Source organism: Balaenoptera ricei, chromosome 20 (genome assembly GCF_028023285.1).
Source record: "Balaenoptera ricei isolate mBalRic1 chromosome 20, mBalRic1.hap2, whole genome shotgun sequence".
In the NCBI taxonomy this organism is placed as follows: Eukaryota; Metazoa; Chordata; class Mammalia; order Artiodactyla; family Balaenopteridae; genus Balaenoptera; species Balaenoptera ricei.
Window position 1 is genome coordinate 23,173,791 of NC_082658.1, and position 22,285 is coordinate 23,196,075.

At 53.7% G+C, this 22,285-nt stretch overlaps 1 protein-coding gene across 1 annotated transcript in view; it reads right to left on the bottom strand.

Annotated features, from left to right (window-relative positions):
- Window positions 1-22,285, bottom strand: part of MAP3K14 (mitogen-activated protein kinase kinase kinase 14) — a 42,279-nt gene that overhangs the window by 1,980 nt on the left and 18,014 nt on the right. The window contains exons 2-15 of the mRNA XM_059907869.1: window positions 17,123-17,398; window positions 15,838-15,907; window positions 14,489-14,699; window positions 13,747-14,367; window positions 13,027-13,164; window positions 7,331-7,460; window positions 6,970-7,101; window positions 6,420-6,524; window positions 4,934-5,097; window positions 4,302-4,452; window positions 2,146-2,535; window positions 1,874-1,980; window positions 1,295-1,439; window positions 16-116 (exon numbers count right to left, since the gene is read on the bottom strand). Coding sequence (XP_059763852.1) covers window positions 16-116; window positions 1,295-1,439; window positions 1,874-1,980; window positions 2,146-2,535; window positions 4,302-4,452; window positions 4,934-5,097; window positions 6,420-6,524; window positions 6,970-7,101; window positions 7,331-7,460; window positions 13,027-13,164; window positions 13,747-14,367; window positions 14,489-14,699; window positions 15,838-15,907; window positions 17,123-17,378 — 2,721 coding nt within the window. The 5' untranslated portion in view covers window positions 17,379-17,398. The remainder of the gene's footprint in view (window positions 1-15; window positions 117-1,294; window positions 1,440-1,873; window positions 1,981-2,145; window positions 2,536-4,301; window positions 4,453-4,933; window positions 5,098-6,419; window positions 6,525-6,969; window positions 7,102-7,330; window positions 7,461-13,026; window positions 13,165-13,746; window positions 14,368-14,488; window positions 14,700-15,837; window positions 15,908-17,122; window positions 17,399-22,285) is intronic.

Here is a 22,285-nt window from a genome sequence, read left to right on the forward strand (position 1 = left end):
TACCTGCCCCCTTACCTGGCTGCTGATGCCAGTTGCGATGTCTCCCACCTTGACCCGGTGGAATTCCCGGATGTGCAGGTGTTCGCCATTGAGAGACTGTATTTGGACTTTCACACCTAGAAGGCAGGTAAGGTGACCATCAGGAGAGTGGCTGCTAGCTCCCTAAGGCGCCCTATGTAGGGGGAAGCAAGGTGGCTGTGGGGAAGCTGCAGAGATGACATTGAGGATGGAGTGGCTGTAATGTTATACCCCTGCTAGCTCTTACTGGCCATTTCCTGTCAACACCAGGAATTTGGCCTGCACAGTGCAAAGATCTAAGGTTGGCTCCTGTGGGAAAGTAGTATTTCAACTTACAAAGCAGAAAGGAACTGGACACAAAGATTCTTAAATTAGATTGTGGGCAACTTAGATTGTAAGTCCCTGAGGTGGAGCGGCCTCTGGCCAGGCATGGGGGCTTGATGCCATGAGTCTCACTGTCCCCAGGGAACCGTGAGCTGATGAAACCCTCATTCTATCAAAATCACAACATGACCTCTGCAACCACGCTTGAAAACAGAGTTCTACATATGTTGTCCTTCTCATCTTCTGACTTCAAATGTCAGAGGAGGATCTCAGCAAACCTACTGCTGAGTTTTTTTTTTTTTTTTAAATATTTATTTATTTTTGGCTGTGTTGGGTCTTTGTAGCTGTGCGCGGGCTTTCTCTAGTTGTGGAGAGCAGAGGCTACTCTTTGTTGCGGTGCACAGGCTTCTCATTGCGGTGGCTTCTCTTGTTGCGGAGCACGGGCTCTAGGCGCGCGGGCTTCAGTAGTTGTGGCTCACGGGCTCTAGAGCTCAGGCTCAGTAGTTGTGGCGCACGGGCTTTGTTGCTCTGTGGCATGGGGGATCTTCCCGGACCAGGGCTCAAACCTGCGTCCCCTGCACTGGCAGGTGGATTCTTAACCACTGCGCCACGAGGGAAGCCCCTATTGCTGAGTTCTTGATTAAAACGCTCATGGGTCCTGTTCTTCCTTTTCTCTTTAGAAGACATTAATTGCTCAGTTTTTGGACTCCAGGCCAGGAAAGACTGCTCTCTGCTCCAAGCTAGAGGCCTTCTGGGACTCTATCAGCTGCTCACAAGGGGCAATGGTCCTCGACTGCCCCATGAGGAAAGGCTCTGGGTGATCAGGGCCTTTACTCTAAACCAACTTAATGGCCAGGTACCTCAAATTCTGGGTGCCAGGTGCCTTCCTCTCCCTTCCCCACTGTGCCCCACTCTCAGACTCCCCAGTCCCAGGCGGATCAGGTGACTGTACCGTTGAAATAGCTTGGCATGTCGGTGGGCCGCCCCCGGGCCAGCACCATGTTCCAGCTGGAGCTGCGGGCCTCCGCCTGGCTGCCCCACGAGTGCACGCCGGAACTCAGGGTGTCCCGCGAGCTCTGAGAGGCCCTGGACGGGTTCTGAAACAAGAGTGGGCACAGACTCAGGCTCCTGGGCTCAGGGAACCATCTCTGGCCTTGGCCTGATTTGGCGAGGAAGTGCCCATGTCCTAGGCTGGAGCGTGGCTCTCCTGAGCACTGGGGCTCAGCACAGGACTGAGTTCCTGAGGGGCCCTTGGGCTGGAGGAGGGTGAACAGTAATTCTATGGGGACCAAAGCCAAGCCTTTCCCCTCACTATCCTAGTAGCCAAACCAGTCCCTAATTCCCAGGTGTGTTGGAGATGGACCGTCTCATTCTGAGAAACCAGGACCCCTGCCCCAGTGAGGACCCCACCCAGAAGGAACGGGCAATCCTGTCACCCGCCCTTTACCCACTACTTGCACACGGTCCCTTCACTGGCCGGACACAAAGCCACCTGCCCTGTGCCCCGGCTCCTGGTCCACGGCCGACTCACCTTCTCACTGTCATCTGACAGGGAGAGGCTGTCGACGCTGAGGCATGAGAGGATTTGCTCCTGTTCCTCCAGAGAAAATGGCTGCGACAGGCTGTTCAGAAATAATTCTGCAGAGAAAGGCAGAAGACGGCTGTGAAAGACTGGGAGGGTCTGGCTGTGCCGTCGGCCTTCTTCTGCACAGACTGCTGACCCTGGGGAAGAGGACGAAGCCCAGGCCTTGCTGCAGGGCCCAGGCCCGTGCTCAGGGGCCTGGAGGCCGTGGCTGCCCGTACCTATTTCCAGCTGTTGCAGCTCTTGCTCGGGGAAGGTTGCCTTCCGCTCTGGTGAGCTGGAGTTCTTGGCTGGGGCCGTATCTAGGGAGGACAGAGCCAGTGGTTCCCACGTCCCGGACTCTTCTTTGCCCCAGTGCAGGCTGGGAGACTTGTTCTGCTCTGGGGGCTCCGGGGGTGGAGGAGGCTGGAGCTTAGGGGCCCCGCCTGCTGCGTCCTCAGCTGGCTGGGGCCCTGGGGCCTCTGGAGAGAGCTCCCCTGGCGAGAGCTCCACTGGTGGGGCACGTAGGGTCTGGTGAGGGTGCCCTTGGCTTGGCGGTGGGTGGGCTTGGAGTGGCGGCGGATGTCTTGGTTCTTTGTACTCTCCCCTCCAAGGGCTCCTCAGACCTCCCACTACAAAACAGAGAGCACATGTGGTGAGGTGGAAATGGGCCAGGCCAGGTGGCCTTTCCTGAGCAGAAGAGGGCCAGAAGCGGGCAGTGAGGGTGACCTTTTGCCCGGCCAGGACATGGCTTTGGAGGGCAGTGCGTGGTCTCCAGAGGAGGCCTCTTCCATAAGATGGCCCCGATGACGGGACTAGGACAGTATTTCTTTTATTCCATTTTCCTCCTAGGTAACAACTGCAAATTTAAAAATTACAGAATTGGCTCCAGAGAAGGACTTTGTTAATATTAATAGTAAAGAGAAGATTTAAAAATAGCTCTGGGGTAATGCCAACACAGAGTTCCCAGGCGAATGGGCCTCGCTGACCCTCCGTCTCTCTTACCCCTCCCTTCCCGATAGTCAGTGCTTCCTGAAGACACCTTACCTCTGGAGTGGGGGGCAATTCAGCCCCAGGGCCATTACAACTACCATCTATGTTTGACGTCGGGGGGCTATGCAGTCTCTCTTCTGTTTTACTTATTCCCTTTCGTTCCCATAACCACTGTCTCTCCCTTGCCACCCCCTACTCCGCCCCCGGCTGATGTTCTCTTATGTTCAACATGTCATTTTGGGTTTGATCGAATTCTTGCAAAGCATGTGTTGTTTTTATTTATCAATTTTTTTTAATACATTTATTTTATTTTTGGCTGCGTTGGGTCTTTGTTGCTGTGCGTGGACTTTCTGTAGTTGTGGCGAGCGGGGGCTACGCTCCGTCGTGGTGCGCAGGCTTCTCATTGCAGTGGCTTCTCTTGTTGTGGAACACAGGCTCTAGGCGCGCGGGCTTTAGTAGTTGTGGCACGCGGGCTCAGCCGTTGTGGCTCGCGGGCTCTAGAGCGCAGGCTCAGTAGTTGTGGCGCATGGGTCTAGCTGCTCCGCGGCATGTGGGATCTTCCCGGCCCAGGGCTCGAACCTGCATCCCCCGCATTGGCAGGCGGATTCTTAACCACTGCGCCACCAGGGAAGCCCTATTTATCAATTTTTAATTTACAGAAAGGCACTGTGTTCTAGGCCTCTCTCTGTTGGTCCTCTTTGCAGCCAGCACTGTGGCCTGAAGATCCAGCCGGTTGCCCCATGAGCACTGAGTTGCTTTAACTGCCGTGAGCGCTGCGTGGAGTGTCCCCCACCCCCCACCCCCACCTTTGGCCTCTCCAAGCTCCCAGGGAGGGACACCTGACTGCACCTGACTCCCCTCCCACGAACGACACTGTAGCGTGCATCCGCAGGCGTGTCCCCTCATGGACCTGGGCAGAGTTTCTTTGGCGGTGCGCCCTGGAGCGGGGTGCTGGGTCCCGGGTCCTGGGTCTACAGACGTCTGCCAGAGTGCTGCCAGGTGCTCTCCAGCAGAGCCTAAAGGCCACTGTCCCTCATCCCCACCAACACTTGGTGTGACACCAACTTCCTGATTTTCCCCACACAAATGGCTAGAAAGTGATACCTGGCTTTATTTCACATTCTCTGATACTAATGAGTTCAAGCCTCCCTTTATATGTTGTAACCCCTTGCCCCATCTCTGAGCACAGCCTCTGCATCAAGACACAGTACTAAGCACAATACAAGGCACAGTACTAAGCACTTTGACTCACGTGACCTCAGTCTTCCTAACAAGCCTGAGGTTGGTGTCATGCCCATGCTCTAGATGGGGAAACCAAGGCTCTGAGAGGCTGAGTACCTTGCTCTTAGCCACTACACGACCCCGCCACCTCTCTCGCCCCCTGTAGCCAGCATGGGGCTCTTACCATGCTGCAGCGCCAGGTTGACCTTCCCCCCCAGCTCCGCTGCAGACGCTCGGTGGACAGGCTCTTTCCTGAGCCCCTCCTGGATGGCCTGGGCTGTGAGGGGGGCACAGGAGGGCGGGATCTCCCTCACAGGTGGAGGCTCGCTGGCAATCTGGGGGTCAAAAGGCAACATATGAGGCCTGCCTCCCCGTCACTTCCTGGCCCCCAGCTTTCTGTTCTTGCTCCTCCCCACTCTCCCCTGCCCTGCTGTGCTGGGGTCGGTCGCAAGGACTAGAGTGGCCTGGGCTACAGTGAGGGCTGGGACTTTTCCAAGAAAAGGTAGGACAGCACAGAGCCAGGGAGTGAGGCACCCATGACCCCCAGGCCCAGCCTGTCAGGAGGCAGGCAGAGGTGGCCCGGGATGTGGACGCAAGAGAGCCCTGAACCATGAACCCAAGAAGACCCCTCACCTAGGATCTGCCCTTGGACCCTCAGATTCGAGTAGCCAAGTATTTTAGTCAGGATCCCACATTTAGGATGAGGCCTCTGCTTGCTCCCATCTGCCACTGAAGAGCGGCCAAAATGGGAGGCCACATCAAGCCTGTGGCCTGGGCCCTGTGGCCCTGCTGGCTGTCCCAGGTGCTGTCACGGACCTTGAGGCACAGCGGCCCTCGGAAGTACTGGGTCCAAGGGTGACAGCCATTGAGCATGTGCAGCATCATGCAACAGCTGCTCCAGATGTCCACCTTGGCATCACAGGGCTTGCCCATCACCACCTCTGGCGCCATGTGGGTCTCTGTACCGGGGATGTAGTCCCCTGAGAAGGTGAGGAGAGACAGAAAAGGCAACTGTGAACTCTGATGGGCAAACGCCTCGGCAATGACCACCCGAGTCAATTCCTGAAACACCCTGACTGTCTCAGAGTACTTTAAATAGAGATAAAGCCTCCAAATCAAACTTGCTGGGGCTGAGCCAAGTCGGGGATTGTCCTGGGCACTAGGACAAAGAATATATCATCCAAAACACGGGCTCTGCCCTGTGGACCAAACCCTTAAAGTGCTTTCCAAAAAGGGGGAGGGGCCTAGACACTGGAAATTTGGTTGTAGAAGACTGATTAGTGGTATGATGTTCCTAAAATGTAGGTTAAAAAAAAGAAAAAAGGAAAAAGAAAACTTATATGCATAAAAGACTAGAAAGATTGATGCCAGATGTGAACAGTATTTTTTTCTGGTGGTTTGTATTTTTTATTTTTGCTTAGCTTTACTTTCTGCAAAAGATATTAGAAAAGATATTTTTGTAATAAGAAGAAAACACTACAGTTCTTTCAAAGTGGAGGGCAGGTGTCCATGTTCAATTTACATCTTCAGAATTACCAACAGTCCTTTAACAACAAAGAATCACTTCTAAAAGACTGTTTTTCCTTTGGTCAAAATGAAATAATTTTATGCTAATGCTATAAATAAAAAAAAAAGCAGGGCACAAAATTGTGTTATAATGGCCTTAACTATGTACGGAAAAAAAAAAGACCTGGAGGGAATTATCTAAAATATTCACGATTATCTCTCTGGGCAAGAGGAATGGTGAGAATTCTTTTTTCCTCCCGTTCCATACCACTTAACACTGTAGTTGCCAAATATTTTACAGTGGGTATGGATTATTTTGATAATCAGAAGAATGTAAGTTAAAAACAGGGATTTCTTCAGCTACTGAGCCCCAGCCCCTTGGTCAGCCTTCCCATTTTGCTTTCAGAGACTGTGCTCTCAGAGGCACAGGAGGGCTGAGGTCGCAGGCTGGGAGCACGGCTCCCCAGAAAAGGCTGGACAAGAGGGGTGGAGCTCTGGGGGCTCTGAGGTAGGAGACCTGGGGACCTCGGGCGAGGCACCCAGCCTTTCTGTTCCCTCCTCTGTATAACAGGAACATCAGAAACAAGCATCTGACATGCATTATTGCATTTAAGCCTAACAACAAAAGCCTCATGATAACCTAGGGTTGCTGTGGGACTGAAGTATCTTGGTGGACCTAAAGTGCTCACATCTCTGATTGCCATTAAGGAAAGTACAGGAGAAGGCGCATGGCTAATGCGTAGCAAAGGCTACTGGCTATTACCGTTGTGGGGAGCGGTGGCGGGGAGGGGCATACCTGTGAGCAAAGACTTCCCCAGGCCATCGGGTTGAAGGCACACAGCATGGCCAAAGTCGCAGAGGGCTGCGTGGCTCCCATCGCTGGACAGGAGCACGTTGTCGGCTGCCAGGCCACCCCCGGGAAGAAGAGGAACAGGTGAGTCACCAAGGGCCCCGGCCCAATCTGCACCTCCGGCGAGGCGATTTTCTGGCTGACCCTGCATGGCAGCTGCTGCTTCTGATTACTTTCATTAGTCATGGAGGGAGGGAGGAGGGAATCAGTTCAGCCTGGATGCAGGCAGCAGGCAGGATCACTGAGGGTGAGGGGACAGTGCCACTCAGCTCTGCTGTCCCCACCCTCCCCCAGTGGTCACCAGTGTGGTAGGAGCTTGATCTACTGTTCTCTGTGGGCATCACCCACTGGAAACTACAGTGCCAGGCTGAGGGCTGGGAGAACACACTTCCCCTTCCTACTGGAGCAGGCCCAGAAGACCTGGGAGGAAACCAGGCAGGGTGGGGCGAGGAAGGAGCCCCAAGGGGACCAGGGCCACGGGCGCCCTGAGCCTTACCTTTCACATCTCCATGTAGAATCCTTCGGGTATGGAGGTATTCCAGCCCTTCCAGAGCCTGGCCCAGGTAATAAAGGGCCCGGTCCTCCGGCAGACAGCCCCTCTGCTTTATGAGCTGGCCCAGCGAGCCACCTAGGAGACCAATGGCCAGTCTTTACATGGGGCTTTTCCAGGCCTGCAAGCCAGCCAAGGGCAAGTACCTTCGAAGGGCAGGTGGTAGAAAGCAGTCCTTTCTTGCCGATGTCACAGGGTCAAGAGATTAAAAACGGATTGACTGGGGACAAGGGTCAACCTGGGCAAGACTCGGGGAAACCCTTGGCTCTGAATTTGGAGGGAGAAGGAGTGGCAGCTGGCTCCTTACCTTCTAGCAGCTCCATGAAGATGTTGACCCAAGGACCTTCCTTCACAGCTCCATACAAAGGGACGATTCTGGGGGAGGTCAATCCCGCACATGCCATCAACTCCTCAGCCCGAAACACTTCAACTCGCACCTGGAAGGGCCCAGAGGTGGGTGTGAGTCAGGGTGACGGACCAGGGCTGGTTCCCTGGCATCCTGTCAGGACCCTTGAAGCTCCCTGCACAGAGACCGCTGATGTTCCCGGTGACGATTCTGAGGCCAGGCAGGGGCCCTGGTGGGCCTACTGGACCCTTAGAGACTAAACTGTGCCCCCTGGGGGTCGGGGTCAACGCCTAGTACTTGATTAGAGTTCTGCAGTGCTGATGCCTATGGAAATATAGTCACAAAAACTACAATCCTTATCCAGGCCCCTGGCATGCTGCCCACCCTCAGAGATCTGCCAAACACAGAACTTTCTTTTCCCCAGCCCAAATGTCTGGACAGTTTCTAGGTCATGGGACCTTTTGTGTATCAACAACCACTTCTACTCTTAAGATGCTGGGCTTCTGTAGCCAGAGTTGATGCGGCCAAGATTCTGGCTCTGTCAAGTGCCCCTGGGTCCTCAGCATCCTTCTCAGCACTTATTATTTGCTCATAATTATTTGCCTTTTCCCCTGAGGGCTAAAATGTCCACATAGATGGGGCAGTGCTTGTTTATTCTGTTTGCAGCTGTTTCCCCAGGATCTGGGCATAGGAGAGGATTTTCCTATGGGGAGGGGTTTGGCCAAGGCCCCTCCTGCAGGGGACTGGCAGGCCAGGGACCCCCCACTCCTTTCTGCAGGGACCAGCATGACATGGAGGGAAGAAATAGGCCTTGGATACAAACATCCTGGGCTGAGACCCTGGCTTGGCCATTTCCAAAGGTAGATCACTTCCCCCAAGCTATGTGGCTCCACATGTGAACGGTGGGGACAGTGGCATCTGCTCCAGGGTAGAGTGGGGATCTGGAGGGGTGATAACCAGCACCGGGCCTGGCAACTAGTGGGTGCTCAGGAAATGCCAGCTCCCCACCTCCTCCCTCCAGCTCAAATAAGCGCAGCTTACTAAATGCTTACACTTCCTAATAGAGAGACTTGTCCTTTCCGGCTGCAGCTGGTTCTCATGTTAGCCCTGAGAAGTGCCACCAGGGGGCATGAGTGGTAACAAAACTAGCCTGGAAGCCGTCAGTCAGGGCCTGGCAGTTTTCTTCCGAGACCTGCTGACTTGTGTAGCTTTTGGATTTTAGCCTGTCAGTGGAAAATGTCCCTCTTCTGGTTACCTGCAGAATATCTGGTTTGGTTAATCAACTCACATGAACTTTGACTCTCTGTCAGTGTTTCCAGCTCTGAAACTGAGTTGGAACTAATTCACCAACCGGACTTGTATTAGCAAATGTCTTTAATCCTACTGCTCCCAAACTGTGGGGTGAAGCGCCCTGGGGCACTGCAGAGAACTTGGAAGGGGGTTACAGGGTATTTTTTGCATTTGAGGGAAACAGCAACGATTGACATCTGGGGACACCACACAAACTACTAGCGTGAGACAGTTCAGTTTCAATGATCGAACTGCATTCTTTTGATGATATATCTTTATGAAGCTAGGTTTTTGGAGGTTGTTGTGACAAAAAGGTACTTCAGGGGGATAAGGGGATAATGTGGAGCAGGAAATGAAAGTGACGGTGTCCAGTGATTTCTAAGTTGGAGAAGTTGTGCCTGCCCAACAAGGCATGCATCCCGTTAGTAATTACGTTTGTTTAAGAACAAAATTTATCTCTCAATTTATGTGTGTTGTTATTCAAATGGCTACTAGGTTATTAGGATAAAGACTTATTATTTGACCCAATTATTTAATAAATGGAACTGGTCAGTACTTGTTTTGGCCTGGAGCACCTTGAAAAAATGACTGAGACATTAAGGGCTGTGAACCAAGAAAGTCTGGGAGCCTCGGCTTTAACTTTGAAGAAATCCATAAGTCCTCTGGAGTGTCCCAGGAATATTAAAACCCTTCCCAACCACCCAGATCAGAGGGGGTTGGAAGGGACACCTCAAAACACAAGGTGCGTTAGAAGTCTGGGCCAGCCCCAGGGAGAGCAGGCTGAAAGGGCGGTCCCAAGGGAGAAAGGACGGCCTTCTGGACCAGGCCAGCTGCCCGTCTGGCCACCTCTCCTCCCTGGACTTGAGTGTCCTCGTCTGTCAAGTGAGGGCTGGACTCTGATGAGGATGTTAATGAGGACTAATATTTAATGCCCACTTAACACGTGCCAGGTACTGTGCTCAGCACTTTATAAGCATTAGTCGTTTACGTCTTACGATAGCCTAGGAGGTGAGATTATCTCATTTTACAGACAAGGAAGCTGAAAACTGGACCAGTAATCTGCTCAAGGTCACTGGATATAAAGTAGCAAAGCTGGGATTTTGGTGGGGGAAGCCTGTCTCCAGAGCTCCCAGCTACCCCACCTCGCTGAAGGCCCTTCCAGGTGTATTAGCTTTGACATCCGGGACGTTTTTACCTACGTTCAGGCACGCGCCTACCCAGGTGGAAACATGGTCAACAATCACCTAACTGCCAAATCCACAAGCCACTTCCCTCTGCTTAACTGCCTGCACGCTTTACACTGCGGATCGCTTTTTCCTTCTTGAAACTTTCCTTCTTGTTTTCTTTAGTATTCGTATCCATTTTATTTCATCAGTAAAAAAGGGAGTAACAGAAACTCTAATAAGTTCTTTTAAAGATCCCAGGAACATAAATATGTGAAGGTGACTAACACAGTATTGGGCACATAGCTTGCCGCCTTATTTCGTCATCACCATCGAGATATGCTCCCCTCGGTCCTTGTTCTGATTTCCTTCTCAACACTTGTCCCGGCTGATTTCACCATGTCCCCGGCTGATGGCTGCTTCTACCACCTTTACACCATGTAAGTGTCCACCCCCCATTACAGTCTGAGCTCCTTCAGGTCAGGCGTGTGGATTCCACACCTCTGTCTCCCTGGCACAGCGCCTGGCACAGAACAGGTGCTTGGTAACAACAGCTGGCTGGACTTGGCCAAGGCCACACTACCCCAGATCAGGGAAGAGGCAAAAGGAGGCTCCCAGAACTCCATGCTCGAGCCAGATGTTCTCAAATGAACAGTTCTTAACCCTCTTTGAGCCACAGACCCCTTTGAAAATCTAATAAATAAAAAATGTGTGTGTGTCCACACGTGCCACACACATACACACTTTAGAATAAAGTTCCAGGAATTCATGGATCTTATGAATTCATCCACTGACTAGGTTAAGAACTTATACACTGGCTGTTAAAAAGCACTGGACAAATGTATATGTACCAATAAGGAAATCTATCCATGATACACCATCACATGAAAAAACATGGTACAGAACAACAAATGAGTGCAATCTCATTTCAATAAAAGAAACAACTACATGTTTATATATGCGTAACAAGTCTAAAAAAGATTTATGTCTAAGGCTGGTTACCTCAGAAGGGGACTGGGCAACAGAGAGACTTTTGCTTTTTGGGTATCATTCTTTTACAACGAGCCTCTATTAATTTGAAATTAAAAGTAAGCTCAAACAAAACCCTAAACCGCACCCCCCCCCCAAACCCTACATTAAGCCCTGGACTTGTGACCAATCAACATCTGACCTGGGGCCGTGAATGTTCTAGAAGGAGGACCAATGGGGTGCTGATGTCACCACATGATACTCCACATCCTGGATCCTCCCTAGGGAGCGTCAGAGGGTGTGCAGACTTGCTCTGACCCCCTGCGCGGCTTGACCTCTGATCCTTGGTCCCCACCCTCCACCCCTACCCCCTAGCAGGGAACTGTGTCTGAGATCTTCCAGCTGAAAACGCTAAAGGACACTACTGCCTTCCCTACCCCGCTGCCCTGGAGAGAAAGGAGGGGTGGTCTGCCCGACCAAAGGCAGCTGTGTGGGCTGCCAAAAGCCAAGCCCACTAAGATCCTGGATGGGGGAGGCGGAGTTCTGAGAAGCGCTGGCTCTGGTGGGCTGGGGCAGCAGCTCTGGGGGCTGGCAAGTCCGTGCCTTGTGCTTGGAGCTTGTCCGACTGCCTTGGGGAGGTGAGAAATGGAGTCTCTGTCCTCTTCTACTATATTAGGGTTGTTTACCTTGTTGCCTGGGACTCTGAGAACCTCAGCAGGGGAACAGCTGAGGAGCCCGGTGACTAAGCTCCCCAGCATGGGCGCTCATCTCCAGGACACTTCACACTCTCTTGCCCTCCTCCCACCCGCCTCTCAGGAGGAACAGCTGAGCCTTCTCCGGTGGCCTGGGGAGGGGACTGCAGCTGAGGAGGTCAGGCACGTGGCCTTGGCATCCCAGCGAAAGATGACCCGTGCTGGCAAGAACTAAGCACGTGTTTTGGCCGGTGGGGGTGGGCAGGGGTGGAGCTGGCTTATTTGACACAGTATGTCTGAAGCTTGGGGTAATACCTACGGATAGTCCCCTCTCTCATCCCATCACCCCGAGGCCCAAACTCTAGAACTCTAACACCTGGTCACACACAAGCCAGGGAAGCCAGGTTTACTCACAACACAATCTGTACCATTGCCCCTTAAAGTCACAGGCACCCAAGACAGTGGCAGCAGCAGTGTCTACTCTGTGTGGGGCCTGAGTGGGATGGACCCACCTGGGCTGGCTATTTGGCCCCTTTCCTTTTGGGGATCAGAGTGTCCTTGACAAAAGCCATTTGAAAACAAGGTCCATCTTTGAATTAGCTTATTTCACGCTGCCCAAGGGCCAAGGAAATGGCCCATGGAAATGTTTCTGATTTCCACCTTAGGAAGTCCTTGGTGCTAGCCCTCAGGCTGAGTTGGGGTCAAGGACAAGGTGGCTTCTAGTCAAGGTGAGGGAAGAGGAGGAGAAATGGTATCTGAAGGAGAGCAGGGCTGACACCCTCAAGGACTGCTAGGCCTGGGCAGTGTGATCTGACAGAAGGAGGCCTCAGTTCCAGGCCCAGCTGTGCAGCTGTGGGCAAGGTGCAGACCCTCTCTGGTCTCCAGTTCTAACATCAGTGAGACGAGGGAGTGGGAGAGGTGACTCAGGCCTCTGCGTCTAACCAAAATCCTAGAAGCATGAGTCTTCCTCCCCTGTCCCTTCCCGAAGAGAGGTTCAAAGCCAAACTCTACAGTCGGACAAGCCTGGGGCTTCTCACTAAGTCTCATTTCCTCATAACGTCCATCTCGCAGGACCTAGTACCTCCGGCCGACAGGAAGCAGAGCCCAAACTCAAGTCAGATCTGACTCCCAAGGTGCACGGCCTCCTTCGGGAGGCACCTGTTAGGTGGAGGCTATGCTCTTGCTATTACCTGCTGGTCCACTATGTAGTTTAGGGGTTTCAGCTCAACATGAATTTCATGACAATCCAACCATCTTCCAGGTTTTGACTTGCCCTAGGGGCCTGGCATCAGGAGTGGTCCAGGCTGCGTGCACACTCTCATGCTCCCTCTCACATACACGCGCACCAAGTGCGGTGCCCAGGCGGGGACACGTGACCTGGACTGTCCCCTTCCAGCTCCAGCTGACCCAGGGCAGCCAGGGTAGCCAGACGCTGTTAACGAGTCAGACCCATGGCCTCCCTGTGCTAACCTTGAAAGGAAGAAGAGGGAACGCGACAGGCCTCCTGCCCGCCTTCCCTCCTCAGCCCCGGAGCCTGGCATACCTTTTTGACGGCACACTGGAAGCCAGTTTGCTTGTCCTCCATCCTGTGGACCTCTCCGAAGGAGCCTCTGCCCAGGCAGGGCTGGCGCGTGGCCCAGTGGACGTCCTCTCGGTACTCATAATCCACCGGCTTGAGTTTCTGGGGTTGGCGGGAGACAGAGGCCGGTTTCAGTGGCCAGGGCAGTGGAGGGACGAAGGGTTACAGTGAGGAAGGCTCTCCAACTGGTGGCCCTTGCCAGGCTGCTGGGCTGAGCCCTCACATCCAAGAATACCAGCAGGTCTGAGGCAGGGCTCGGGGTCGGGGTGTGGGGACGGACCCAGAGAGGGGGTTGCAGGAGTCAGGCGAAGGCAAAGGAGAGCTTCACGGGCTGAGGCAAGCCGATCCTTGCGATGAAGAAACCTCCTCCCCAGACTTGTGATTGTGGGACAGAAACGAAATTGTCAACCGCCTTGACCATGAGAAAAAATGACTCAGGAGCTAAGTGGCAGAGGAAAGGGAAGGACAGTGAAGAGGGGCGGGGGACAAGGGATAGTGTCAGAGATGGACGGGATAACACCCAGAGATCTAAGTTTGGGAAAATCACATAACATTACACAGTGATCCAGGCAGAGAACTAGAGGAAAAGGGGAAGGGAAGGGGGGTAGTGAAGGTGGACGGCCCTGGAGGTGGAGGTGGAGGGGGAGGCGGTGGTAGGTGTACGTGTGTTTGGGGACTACTCGCCTCGATAAGCAGGACCCCCTCACTGTCCTCGGTTTCAGGGCCGGGCTCCCGTGGCTTGGAGCCCCCCACCAACCAGGTCTTGGCCAGGCTGGCCAGGCCGTGGGCCTGGCCGGAGCTCACGCTGCCTTGCAGGGCGTGCACCAGGTACTCCTCCACGGACAGCTTGTCACTCGAGCCATGAGATGGGCGGCTGGGCTTCACATGTGGGCCAGGCAGGGGCTTCTGGCCGTCTACACAGGCCAGTCTGCCCAGGGGAGGGCCGGGCAGGGGCCGCTGGCTGTCTACACAGTTTGCCAGTTTGCCTAGGAAGAAGGACTCTAAGGGGTGAGGTTTCCAGGGCTGGAGAGGGTGGAACGGGAAGGGGTGGGGCCGTCTGCTGTAGGGGAAGGGGTGAGCGGGCTGGGGCAGGGGGCCTACGTCCTGGGGGTGGTGGAGTTTCCACACGTGGTTTAGGCACTGCAGGGGGCTGATCAGTTTGTGGAGTTCCGGTCGAGGCAGCGCTGGCCGCAGGCCCTCCCCGAGTTTCTTAAACCAGAGATGGCCAAGGCCTGGCTCCTTCAGAGGCTTGGAGAACTGGGGGGTGTTTCTAACATACGGGGTGCCTAGCGGAGACTCATCCTCCTGCGGGGGAAACACAGCTGTTAGGATGCGGAGCTGGGGCCAAGGCACAGGTGCTGTTCCGATGGCCTGTGAGCCCAGGGGGTGCCCGGCACAGGGGTCTGGGCGTAGGGGCGGGTCTCACCTGCACCGGGACCGTGCAGCTCTCCTGCTCAGGGGTTCTGGGGAGGGGTCTGGCCAAGGCCACTCCTGCCTGAGCCAGGGACTTGGAGCTCTTCTTCTTGCGTTTCCTCCGGGCTTTGCTGCGACGCTTCCCCTTCCAACACACGCGGGCCATCTTGCCCTCGGTCGAGTGGGCCACATTATTGGGGATTTGATCAAGACTCTCGGACTGGCTGTCAGCAAGGGGACACAGACACGCATTCTGAGTGTGAGGGGGCAGGGAGACAGAACGGCTCAGGTAGCTGCGGCTGGAGTCATACAGACCCAAGGTCAAATCCCAGCTTGGTCAGGACTTGGGTGAAAGTGGGAAAGTTCCCAAGCCCCAAAGACCTTTAGGCTCCTCACTGATAAAATGGAGGTGGTGTTTCCTGCCAGGCAGGGCGAAGATGGGGTTTAAATGAAATATGAAATAGCTCATTTAAAAAGCCTGCCTCGGTGCCCTGCCCCACGGCAAGCTTCCGATCAACAGTGGTTATTACTAAAGTGAGGGTGCACACTGCTCTTCTGGTGTGGAGGGGGAGACATGGTTCTCTCCTTGCTCTCCAAGGGGGGGCTTGCCCTTGAGAGGTCCCGGGAGGGGGGCATGTGGCTCAGAGGGCCACAGCCCACGGCAGGCATTCTCGGCTCTAACTGAGTTGGCTTCTGTTGCCTCCGAAGCAGGGACAGCTGAGGTTGGTCACTTTCCCGCTAGCAGTTCCCAAATTCCAACGATAAAGAAGTCCACCTGGTAGTAGGGGAGGAACCGTTTCCAGGTTCAACCTCCAGCTGCCAAAAATCTTCTTTGGGGCTGGGGAGGCTGGGAACAGACCGAGCCTCACTTGGCCTCCTTTCTACAGGGCCACCAGCTGCAAGTCTGTCCCTGCCTGTTTCCAAGCCCTCATCCCTCCTTGGGTGTGTCTCACAGAAGGAAAGACACAGCAGGTTTCTCCCCGAGTTAGAGCGGCTTCTCTGGGCCTGCACTCGTGGTCACGCACCAGCGGCAAAGTGCCTCCTGTTCCCAGCACCCTCCCTACCGATGGGAACCGAGGGGAGCAGCAAGGACTCCGAGGAGGAGAATAAAAATAAAACGTCAAGCTGATGTGACCCTGAGGTGACCCAGAGGCAGTCACCCACACGCTGTGAAAAGCTTTTGAAAAGCTTATTTGGCTGCAAGAGCAGCTCAGCGAGGAAGCCTGGGTGGGTTCCAAGAGCCGAACCACAGGTGCTGAAGGAAGGAGCCAGGGGTCACTTGGGAGCGGCCTGAGCAAGCAGCTGGGGTGGGGACGCCCCCGCGGCAGCTCCCTGCCACCCCACTCAAGCTGACCTCCTTACCTGTACTGTTTCGAGCCAGCGATGAAGATCCGTTCTGAAAAGGTGGGGCTGAACTCTTGGCTATTCTCACCTTTTAAGTAAAGGCAAAGGGGTTGGATGAGCAGAAAGGAGAGAGAAAGAACAGGAATTCAGCACTTAGGAGAGAGGCACTTTGCAGATACCCTCCCGGGCCACTCCTCCTTCCCAGACCCCTTCCGCCTGGAGGCTCACCTCCTATCACTGGCAGCCTCACCCCTCCCTCCCAGCCTGAGGGTCAAGGCCCAGGGCATGCCTACAATATGGGATCATAGGGTGCCCACCTCACTTCACGTACTGTGAGGTGTAAGTGAGATGATCTATAAAACACTCAACTCGGTGCCTGGCACACAGTGACAGCTCAACAAATATACACTATTACATATAACGCGTGTGTGCGCGTGCGTGTGTGCAGTACTATCGTTACTATGTCACTCACTCCACTTTAATTTTTATTCTCTCATCTCTCGTCAAAGGCCAGCCAGAAGGGAGCGGAAGATGAGGGGAAGGATGTGTGTATGTGAGAAAATACCATTATGAGCTGTAGGTCTCGCCAGGCTCCACCCCAGGAAACCTCCTGGGGTGGAGGGTAGGTGTGGGGTAGAGAGGGGATTCCTGGCCCTCCTCACGCCCCTGGGAGTTTCTCAGGCTCTGGTGGCAGCCACTGTTCCGAGCCATCTTGAGGTATTGCGAGTGGAAGCGGAAAGGATCAGCCCAGGATGGCCCGTGGACCCTGCATCGGCCCTGCAGGCCCAAGGGCAGGCGTTCATTCTTTGGGGGGGTGGGGGGCGGCAAGCACCGGCGTGGAAGGAGGTGAAGGGCCTAGGTCCCAGGGCCCAGAGAGGCTTTCCGGGAGACCTGGCCTTTCCTGCCTGGGCCTCTCCAGAGATGCTCAGGCTGCCCAAGGTCCCAGCAGAAGGCCTGCCTGATGGTCCTGCAGAGAGTCCCCAGGACCTTGGAGCCCAGGCATTCCTGTCTCCCAGCTCCCTTCCCCTGCTCTGGTCATGAGCAAGGCCTCTGTCTGCCACTTCTCCCTTCTTGTGCTTCACTCCCCTGCACTGTTCAAGCTCCCACTTCACACTGATCCTTGGCTTAATTCCCAGGTGTGTCTTGCAAGTCTTCTATGGTGGTCACCCTGACTTCCCTCTTCCACAGGGGGACCCTGAGCCCAGCCCCATCGGTGCCCAACCACCCTTGCACAAGCGCTGCACCCACCTGCAGGCTCCCCACCTGCCCTCTCTGCCAACACTCCCAGCCCAGGGCTCCTTACATTCGGCCTGGGCGATAATGGAGATGGCGGCCGGCCCGCCCTCGGAGCCTTCCTTGGCTGTGCCTTTGGTAATCACGTCGTTCAGGATCTCCCACTTCCCGCAGAACATGGGGCTCTTCTCCACGGCCTCGAGCTTGTGGACGGAGCTCTGCTTCGTCTCCGTTGCCTGTGTCTTCTCCTTGGCTTTGGCGAACTCCTTCTGCTGCCCGACCGCGGAGCCGGGGGCGCCTGGGCAGGCCATTTCCATCACTGCCATCTCCCAGGCTCACGCTCACCCTGTGAGAGAACACACACAGAGCAGGTCACCCCCCCAGACCCCGCGGCGCCCAGGTCAGGCTTGGGTGGGAGGAGAAAAGCAGGGGGCAAAGGGTCTCTACCTCCTCATGCCACACGTAGCTATCCTCCAAATGTTCCAAATGGCAACCTCACCATTGTTCCACGTGGGGTGAGCCCCCCAGCCCTACTGGTCCCTCCACCGTAAATGGCCCCTCTCTCCACCCCACAAGGGGAACTCCAGCCCGCCTCCTCCAGGAGAGACGTGGACCAACATCTGGGTTGGTTCTTTCTTGCCTTTATAAATAATGGCTGAATCTTTTTCTGTTGTTTGTTTTGTGGTGAACTTTGCTTCCCCAGAACAGGGTGGTGGATCCCATACTCCAAAACCATCAGTCACATCACTGATTCCGCATAAGCCTTGCTTCGTAGAGGACATGCCTGCACCATCCATGATGGCTTTTCTCCAAGTGGAGAGAACCAAGGTTTTGTTTTGTTCCCTAGCTAGAGGTAGATATATGTATGTATATGTGTGTGTGCATGCGTGTGTGTACATAGGCATCCATATGTGTGTGTGCATATATATATAGATTTGTGTGTATATTTATATAAACATTACATACATACACACAAATGAAATCTTGCAAATTGAAAAACCAGCATGCAAATGGCAATACCAGCACTTGGCTCCTTTCACAAGATGCATCTGTTTGTGGCTCTCCAGAAGGAACTGACATGCTTCCTTCTGTAATGTCCAAACTCATTTGCTGAAAACCTCTCCTAAGTATCATTTTTCTTTCAGGCAACATTAGTAGTGGAATTTATATTAGAGCCCAGCACACCAACCGACACCTCTAGAAATATGAGGACAAAGCACAAGAAGTCACCTCGCTCTGGGCTCCATCTCTACCAGCTCTGCGTTCCCACAAAGCCAGAAGGGAGAGAGAGCCCACTGTTGTGACAATCTGTGCAAACAGCACGTGGGCTAGAGTTGTCATGAAAGAGAATGGCACCGCCCTGAGATTGTTACCATTTGGGAAACTTTTTAAAGACTGGGGCTGTGGACTCCCAAGGGCAGGGCCCTTCTGGGTCGTGACCTGCTTGAGACAAAGCCTGAGGAGGCATCAACTGCAGACAGGCCTTTAATAAGTGCTCTCTGATGGCAGCCTGGTCCTAAGGCTGTTACTAACAGATGCGGTCTTCCCTGCGGTAGCTCCATTCATCCCGGATCACTCCTCCATCTGCTCTTGCGCGAGAAAGGCAGACCGTGGGAAGCCGACCCTCCAACACCTCTGACCTTCTGCCGGATCAGGCTGGAAGCTTACAAGAGACAGTGGGGTGCTGGGAAACACTAGGCTGAAACCTCCTTCCTACTGCATCTGTCTCACCACAGTGGCTACGAAAGGCTGAGTCAGCTTGACTGGGGTGTGGGTGTGTGGGGTGCCTTCAAGGGCCTTCTAGCTTTGAACTCAGCAGCTCCAGCTTTCAGCCTGGATGCCTGGGTGTGGTCCTGCAGGCCGGATGCTCAGGAGGCTGAATGGGTGGCCTCATTGTTTCTTGATGACCTTAAGAAGTCTAAGGGGTGTTCTGACTTCAGTTAGGTGAAAGCCCTCCAAGGCAGGCTGTTTTACTTGTAACCATACTGTCATCCCACCCCACACTTCCACAGCCCCTTCCATCTCCAAAAAGGACTTGATCCAGGGCCTAGAGTAGGGCCCACCTCTCTCAGCCTCTTTATAAGGGAAATGAGATCTTAAAAACAGACCCCAAGCCCTCCAAACCTAATAGTATTAGAAGCGTGCCTACAGGGACATTGCTTTAATCTCCTCATTTAAAAAAATTTTTTTGTTTATTTGGCTGCACTGGGTCTTAGTTGCAGCATGCGGGCTCCTTTAGTTGTGGCATGCATGTGGGATCTAGTTCCCTGACCCTGCATTGGGAGCACGGAGACTTAACCGCTGGACCACCAGGGAAGTCCCTCTCCTCATTTTTACTTGAAGAAACGCAGGCCTGATTAGGTGGAGACTTGCCCCAGATCACCCAGCCTGTGTGGGGCAGTGCGGGGCCGGACCTAGTGGGCTGTGCTGCCCACTCCCCAGTCCCCTGGGCTGCAGGCAAACACAAGGAGGAAAGTCGTGGTCCTCCCTGGGCAGAAGGCTTCTGAGGGTCAGAGGTGGTGTTGCCGGTGTACAGCAGAGTGGGGCATAGATGAAACAGCCGGCGCTGGCTGCATGAGGGAATCAAAGCGTGATGCTGAGCATCGGGGATGAAGAGAGAGTTTCATCTGACGGTGAGAGAAATGAGGCCAGCAGTCAATCTTGCTCCGAGGGCAAGATCTTAAACCCAACATCTTAAACCCAGATGTTTAGAGGTCTATAGAGCTGCACTCAGGCTCAAGTGGCCTGTCCTGCCTGACGTGGCTCATCCTGAGCTGGAGCTCCTCCAGACAGGCTGTGGGGCAACCCCTCCCCCAGAAGCTGCCCTTTCACCTTGGTGGCTAGGTAGGCAGCTGGCCAGGGGCCCTGATCCTCCCTCCAGGAGCACTCCAGGCGCCCTTGTCCCAGAGAAGCCGAGGCTGAGGCAGCCGAGCTTGGGGCCTCCTCCTTGTAGTTCCCTGATGACTCATCCGGCAGCCTAGCAGGCAGAGAGAGGAACAAGGCGGCCTGAGAAGCTAACCCAGCAGCTGGCAGCTGAACCTGTGAAGGGCATGGGGAAAACAGGCTGACCCTCACCTCCCAGGGGCACGAAATCTCGGCCCGGGAGCTGTACAGCTTCTCCTGTGTCTGGCTTTCCTGTGCCACATGACCATGACTCAGACCCTCACCGACAGTCTCCAAGTTCAAGAGGCTATTTTCAGGACACTTTGGCCTGACAGCAGCTCTCCGACACATACACACGCTTGCTTCCTCACTCTTCTCCACTTCTACATGGGTTCTGATCTACAAAAAATGGGGTTCTGCACTAAGCCTGGGGCTGCTGATTGGGTGGCCTGCCCAGCTCTGGGCGTTGGTCCCTGGCTCGTTGCCCCAGCCCAGAGCCCCGCAGCTTTGCCCCTTCTCTCTCACTCCTGCAGCTTGTGGGAAGTGAGGACTAAGTGGGAGCCCGTTGTGTCTCTGCCTTTGAAGGCAAGTCAAAATCCTGATCCATTACTCAGCTGGACTCTCTCCACAGCTCCACTCAGGCCCCAGATGCATTCTTCCCTCTGCTCTCTGTGTCAGAGCTGAGGACATGAGCAGTGACAATAGCCACACCCTCTCAGCTCACCCACAAGGCTATGAAAACACAAGGGGAAAGGAAAGGGGCAGAACTAATTCAGTATTCTTTCAGGGCCTGATCCACATACACTGCCTGTTCTCTCTTCTGTGGTGCCTCCATGACCCCCTGGAGGGATCCGGGGGTAGGAATGAGTGGGATGGTACCAGATTAACCCTTGGGCATATCTGTGTGACATGCCTGCGTGTCACAAGGCTCCTGGGCTCAAGCTCAAATCCCTCAGCAGCTAGTAAAGATCTTCTGTCCAAGTTGAGGTGTTCTTAATGTGGGTTCACGGATGGCTTCAGGGAGGTCTGGGAGCCCTAGAAACTATTTTTGTATTTTTCCAGGGAAGAGGTCCATAGCTTTCATCACATTCTCCAAGGGTCTGACATTCCTCAGAAAGTTGCTCTAGTCTCCCCAGAAAATCAAGGCCAGGGCAAAATGCTTGTTCTGGTTCCATATTTTTACGCCGAGGGAAAGCTCACTAATGTAGTGCCTTCCTACCTGACTGCAAGTTAGAATAACCGTCTCAAATGCACTCGCCCTAGGTCTACTGAATCAGTCACTGGGCATTAGGCCCAGAATCTGTACTTTTGACAAGTTCTCTGGATGATTCTCATGCCCAGAGGCCAGGGACTGCCATCTGACCCCTGCTCTATACTGTAAGGCGGCACTGTCCAATATGGCAGCCACTAGCCACATGGCTATTTACATTTAAATCAATTCATTTTAAATAAAATTTAAAAATCAGTTCCTCAGTTACACTAGCTACCATATATGACGGTGCACACAGAGAACATTTCCATCACTGCAGAAAGTTCTATTAGACAGTTCTTGTCTAAGGCTATGGTAGCAATGCTTTCTCTGACAGCAAAATTTCTGTTCCTAGGATTCTGGGACAGGAATGGGGTTTAGACTAAATGAGTGCTTGATTAACTGGAAGGTACAAGAATCATGTTTAAAATTTTGATGACAACCTTCCTAAAATGTATCATATTTCAGTTCCCTGTTTTAGTAAGGTCAGTAAAAACACTAGATTAGGAACCAGGAGATACGAGGTCAAGCCTTGGAAGCTTTTTTTAAAAAGCAGCAGGACCATTTTTATTAAATGAAATCCACCTCAACCCCCACAATATAAAAGAGCGAGAAACGTGCAACTGCTATGTAATTCACATTAGAAACAGCTGCTCTGCTGAAGAAGGTGGGCAAGGGCCACACATACTCAGCTTCCCTTCATCCACCACGGACCTCCCCAGAATCCTAGGTCTCCAAGGAAAAGAGTCCAAAAACTAGTGGCCTAGGAAACCTTTTGAGATTCCTTCTAGTTTCCCAAATGCCACTGATTTGTCAGGATTATTTGAGGGCTGGATGACTCCAATTCAGAATGATAATTGTCAGTATTTACTAAGCACCGCCATTATTAATGTCAATTTCAGATGTGAAAACTGAGGCTTAGAGAAGTTCAGGAGCCTGCCAAAACAGTCACACAGGGACAAGTTGCAGAGGTGGGGCTGAACGTGCACTGCTGCCTCCCCAGCCTTCATGCTAAACCTTGAGCAGGCCACTGAGTTTCTTCTCATAGCTTCTTCAGAGTTGTTTTGAGGGCTGAAGGAGGTAGAGTACATGAAATGCCAA